At 53.0% G+C, this 5,309-nt stretch overlaps 1 protein-coding gene across 1 annotated transcript in view; it reads left to right on the top strand.

Annotated features, from left to right (window-relative positions):
• The window catches only part of CNGB1 (cyclic nucleotide gated channel subunit beta 1), a 34,621-nt gene that overhangs the window by 13,741 nt on the left and 15,571 nt on the right, over positions 1–5,309 (top strand). The window contains exons 15-17 of the mRNA XM_035898820.1: positions 1,429–1,558; positions 1,902–1,944; positions 4,320–4,458. Coding sequence (XP_035754713.1) covers positions 1,429–1,558; positions 1,902–1,944; positions 4,320–4,458 — 312 coding nt within the window. The remainder of the gene's footprint in view (positions 1–1,428; positions 1,559–1,901; positions 1,945–4,319; positions 4,459–5,309) is intronic.

Raw genomic sequence — 5,309 nt, 5'->3', positions numbered from 1 at the left:
GCCATCCCCTCCCATGGGGAGCAGCCCCGGGTCCTGCTGCTGCTGGGAGCACCCAGCTCCTGGAGAGGGGCCACGTTATTTAAAACCGCAGCCATTAATTCGGGGCAGTCAGGATAATTGCAGGGCTGAATTTAAAGCCAAGCTTTATGTGTTGCACCTGCAAATGCTGTCGGATGCAAGTAGGCACAGTTTTACCCCTTTTCCTGCTGTGGAAAGAGCCGAGGTGTCATCTGCTGTTGTCGGTGACGGCTTTGGTCCAGGTGGTATTTGGAAAAATCCTTCCACTTAATTTAGTGGTTTCCTGAGATTTCACATGAGACTAACGTTTAGGCATTTATTGCCTGGTGTTCCAATATTATTCTCCGTTAATCCCTGTGAAGCAGGCAGGTTTTCAGGAAGCAGCCGAAAAGGCAAGGTTGCTCAGTCTGAAACCCATAGTTTTTTAAATCAAAAAGAATCACAACCTGTTCCTGCAGCTCTCCTATGGAAACTTGAGCCTCGGTTGTTGGGGCTGGGATGCTGCTCCACCCTTCCCTGTGTTTGTTGATGGGGAAAGAGGGACGCCAAAGGGTTTTATAGATTAGGATGAAAAGATTGCACTTGCATTTGAAGGGAGCCTAAGTAAAAAAAAAAAGGGGGGGGGGGAAATGATGAAAAATAATTTTTAAAATACCTTGGAAAGTAACAGGTTTTCAAGGCAGGGAGATAAAAGAGAAAAAGCAGCCCCTTTCATCCAAGATCTTCTGACTCTGGACCAGCCAAGGATGCAGGAAGATGTTTTTTCACTTTTCATGCATTTACCTGTCTTAAAATTTTTCAATATTACAGTTATTATTTTCATTATTATGGTTGGACTTGATGATCTTAAAGGTCTTTTCCAACATAAACGATTCTATGATTCTATGATTATCCCCAGACCCCGCTTTGCGTCCCCCTCCAGGACCAAGCAAGTCAGGAGATAAGGGCATGGAACGACCCAAGGAGGCTTTATTTTCAGTTGCAAAGTTACGTTAAACCAATAAAATTGGTCCTGGGAGCTGCTTTTGCAGGGATGGCAGAGCTGAGGTCTGCGCTCACTCCCGAAGGAAAACGAGAACCCTGTGTCCTGTCAGGTCTGGCAGAGGCACACATGGGATGCGGCCAGCGCTCATGGGACAGCCCTGCCTGGCAATTAAGCCCTCGGCTTTTTTATTTGGTAAATTTTAATTAAATGAGAAATGATTACGCACAGTGGGAGAAGCGTCCTGCCTGCATCCTCCTGTGTGTGCCGCCTTTCCCTGTGCATCTGCACACCCACGTTATGGATGTGCCTCTCCCCTGGTCTCCCACGCTGTATTTTTTCCAAGACCTTTCTAACCTAAGCAGCCTTTTCTTTGGTGCTGCTGCCATATTAAACTAAGATTTCTGTGCTTGATTCGGACCATCCAGGCCCCTGCTGCGGTCGCCCTGCCTCACTGCTGACGAGGGTGTGGATGAAGCCTACTTTGGAGAGGAGGCCCTCAGGTTTGAGCAGCTGGAAGAAGCGGAGATCAGTGACCTGGAAGGTGCTTTTGTGCAGGTACAGCCTCGCTTCTTGCTTGGGCTCAGGTCTGCAATGAGCCCAGACTGCCTGGCAGCTCAGAGCTTGCCCAGGGGGACGCAGTGCCCTGGTGAGGGGCAGGGACCAGGATGGGTGCTGGGGACGTTTCCCACGGAGATGTCCCCATCTTGGAACCTGAGGCAGCAGCAGGAGGCGTGCGCCGAGGGGGGGACGCTTCCGCCCTAAAACGCTGGCACTGCACAACCTGAGAGTCTGGTGAACGGTCGGGGGACACAGACACCCATATCGAGCTGCAAAATCTGCTCCTTTCCTGACAGAGCAGGCCTTTTTCTCCCTAAATTGGCTTTTTTTCGTTTTGAAGGTGGAAGAGGAGACAGCTGAAGCTGCTGAAACCGATACCGAAGGTATAACACACAGCAGCGCACTGGCACCTTAAGATGAAGCGAAGCGGGCAGCGCGGTGCCTGGCGAGGGGCAGACACAGCTCCTCCCCCCGGCTCCTCGCTGCCTGGAGCGGGCAGCTGAGATTTCTGCAGCATGGGGGCTTTTCCCTGGCTTAAGGAATCTCGTGGGCGCAGGGCGGTGGCAATATTGTTGTCAGCTGGAGCCGGCTCTGGCAGGCGCATGCTTATGCAGTACTTGGTCGCGTTGATCAAGCAACCTCTGGTGTGCAAGACGAGTTTCTCCTTCAGCTGAAGAATGCGGGGGGTGGGGGTGGTGAAAAGGGTTTTCTAAAGGGCTTTACTAATTTGGAAAATAACCAGTGGCATAGAGAGCATTTTAATACAGCATTTTAGGAGGTACCAGGTTGGAAATGGAACTTGGGTGGTGAGCTGCCCTAGTAGCCTGAGTGAGCAAAGGCAGGTCCCGGCACAACTCCAGCGGTGTCGGGGGGGCTGTCCAGGGGACGCCTTGCCCTGAACCCTGGCACAGGCTGGGGGTTTCTCCATTCGTGCAGCCCTTGCAGGGCGCCCCGGTCTTGCAGCGACGCTAGAAAAGCCTGTGGCAGGATGCTCACCACCGCCCTCCGGCGCTCCCAACCTCCACGAGCCAGGGAGCCAGGGGTGGCCATGGAAACGCCAGGAGCCCTGCGTTTCTCTTGCTGACCTGACCGTCCCATCTCAAACCACTCTGTGTTTTGTTGCAGCTTCAGATGCCTTGTCCTTTGCTTGAAGCACCCAGGCGCCTAGCGGCATGTCCAAGCCTGCCCGAGACGTCGAGCTAGATTGGCTGATGCATGACGAGCCGCTCGGCGGCGGGGACGCCTCCCCTCCCGGCTGCAGCACACTAGAGCAGCTCCCCAATGTCCCCAGCTACCGAGCCGCCGCTGACACCTGCACCCCCCACCTTGTCGCCAGCAAGCGAAAGGCTGGAGTTTTCAACCCCAGTTTTTGCAATGAGGAGCAGTCCCCACTAGGTATTAGAGACGTTGGCTTTGACAATAGATTTGTGTAGCTCGGGGGGGGGCAAGGGGCTACTCCTGGAGTAGTTGCTTTTTGTTGCTCTTTCAGGGGAAAAAACAAATAAATGCACACTTTGTGTTGCAGCACAGAGGCTGGGGAACAAAATGCATGGGTTTTCTTCTTCTGCCTCATCACTAAGTGCCTTGCTAGCTAACCCCATGGGAGCATTTGTGTGTCTCCGTAAATGATACGCTGTATGTTTGACCTCGCTTGGCCAAAAGCTCTCCCAAAGGCCTTGCAGGCAGGGGGTTAAATATCTGCTGCACGCTCAGTTTTCACCTTGGCATTCTTGCAACCCATTCGTGTGAGAGGGCGGCGAGATGGGGGTTTGCTCTTTGCCCATCTCTGCCTTTTAACCCAGAAGTGCAAATTGTGTCTCTGCAGTTTTGCTTTGCTCTGTTTTTCACCAGCAAGCCAAATGCTTCTGCTCTTCCTTATGCACAGAGGGATTTTAACTTTGCAGCCCAAACGGGCCCTTTCTCCATGATCTGGCCAAGCTACACTCTGATCCGCCGCTCCCACAGCAGTGCAGGAAACGAGGGGATGGATGCACAGGGTCTTTCAGCCATGGGACACACACACACACACCCCCTTAGAAGAAATCCTGCAGGAACTCCTTGCATTTTTTTATACAGCTAAGGAAAGGGGTGACGCTTTGCAGCCTGGCCAGCAGCGGGCTCTAGCCAAAATCACCCCAGCGCCGTTTCCCCCTTGGGCCACTGGTGTCTCTCGTGACCGGCTGTAAACCTCCAACCTTCCTGCTTCCAACCCTGCTTCTGGCAGGGAGCGTTTATTACCTCTGCAGAAGGGAGAGGTTGTTAAGTTTGTATTTAAATAGCACCTTATTCTGCACGAAAAGCAATCACTTGGGTGATTTGGAGCTTGCATGATCCATGTGTTTATGTTCAGAAGGCCCAGGAGGTTTCTAGACCCTGGGAGGCAGGTTTGCCACTGGAAACCCTGGGTTCAGGCGTAACGCCTGCAGCTGGTAATCCTCGTCACCATCATTTTCCAAACCACTGGAACCCAGTGCTTGCACGGAGCTGTTGCAATCGCTGCAAGCAGAAGGGAAGCAGAAGGGAAGCAGGTGGCCCTACAGCGTTAAATACTGGGCAAAAAAGAGAAGGAAAGGCTGCAAACCGTTAGGAGGAAGAAGTGCCAGGCAAGAAGGGAGCAGAGGGAAAAGGAGCATCCTTGTGGCACGCTGTGGGGCTTGGGGCAGCTCCACGGGGGCAAGGGGAAGTGGGGCTTCATCCTGGCTGTGGGCTTGGCCCCATGCCCCACTCACCTGCAATTATTGTCCTTCTCCACGGCCAGGCACTTACCCAGCTGCGGACTTAGAGGATGTGGACGGCAGAGGCAAAGCCCCGGAGCCCGATGGTACCCGCTTACCAGTGCCCACCGCCAGTGCTTCCCATAGGCTGGCGGTGCCTGGCGCAGTGCCGGCATCCCCCAGGTACGGCTCTGCCCAGGCGCGGTCCCTGCCTCCTGGGGTCCCACCCCCCGATGGTGCCAGTACAGGAAAATTTATTCAACCCTATGGAGCAAGCCATTTGGGGTGGGCCTGGGCAGCAAGCCGGGGTGACATGTGTGCGGCGGGTGACACCCCGGGCAAGGCAGGAGAGGTGGTGAAAGCATTTTCTAATTAAAGGGTTGAATTTTGTTTAAAACCCTGTCTGCCTGTCCCCCTGGAGATGGGCTCCATCCCCCGGCTGTGGGTCAGATCCCATTCATCTGTCGTCGCAAAAGTCCGTGCTCCCAAACCAGGAGCACGAGGGGTCCGTGTGCTGGGTAACCAGCCTTCGGCATAAATCCCAACAATTTCCTTCTTGCGTGTTTGCCAGAAGGGTTTGCAGCATCTCCCCCCCCCTGTTTGCAGTTTTGGATTAGTGATGCTCAGAGAGGGGGAACATTAAACTGAGCTTTAAAATGGAGGTTGGAGGAAGCCAATGGCTTTTTTGGTTATTGCTGGGGTTTTTCTGAGGCTTGTTCTAGCAGAGGATTAAAAGTAAAAACCAAGGTGGGGGGTGGGTTTCTGTGCTGAGAAATGGGTGCTGTATTCATCCTCAATATTTTGGATCTTTTAGTAAACAAGCCCTGGAGGACTTGAAAGTAAAATGGCAAAAATGCCCATGATTCAGTCTGTTGAACAGCTTTTTAAACTGGGAAAGCAGAGCTCAAGGAGCCACGTGAAATTCCTGCAGCGCAAATACCGACAGTGTTCGTTAAGAGGCTGGCTTGCTGAATCCCGCTGCCTTTTTTATATTAGCCCGGCAATGAAAATTGCCCTGTGACAACCGTGTCATC

This window comes from Egretta garzetta, unplaced genomic scaffold, assembly GCF_000687185.1.
Source record: "Egretta garzetta isolate BGI_Z169 unplaced genomic scaffold, ASM68718v1 scaffold27, whole genome shotgun sequence".
NCBI lineage: Eukaryota > Metazoa > Chordata > Aves > Pelecaniformes > Ardeidae > Egretta > Egretta garzetta.
The sequence above is the reverse complement of the archived record's forward strand: the minus strand, read 5'-3'. Positions and strand labels throughout refer to the sequence as shown.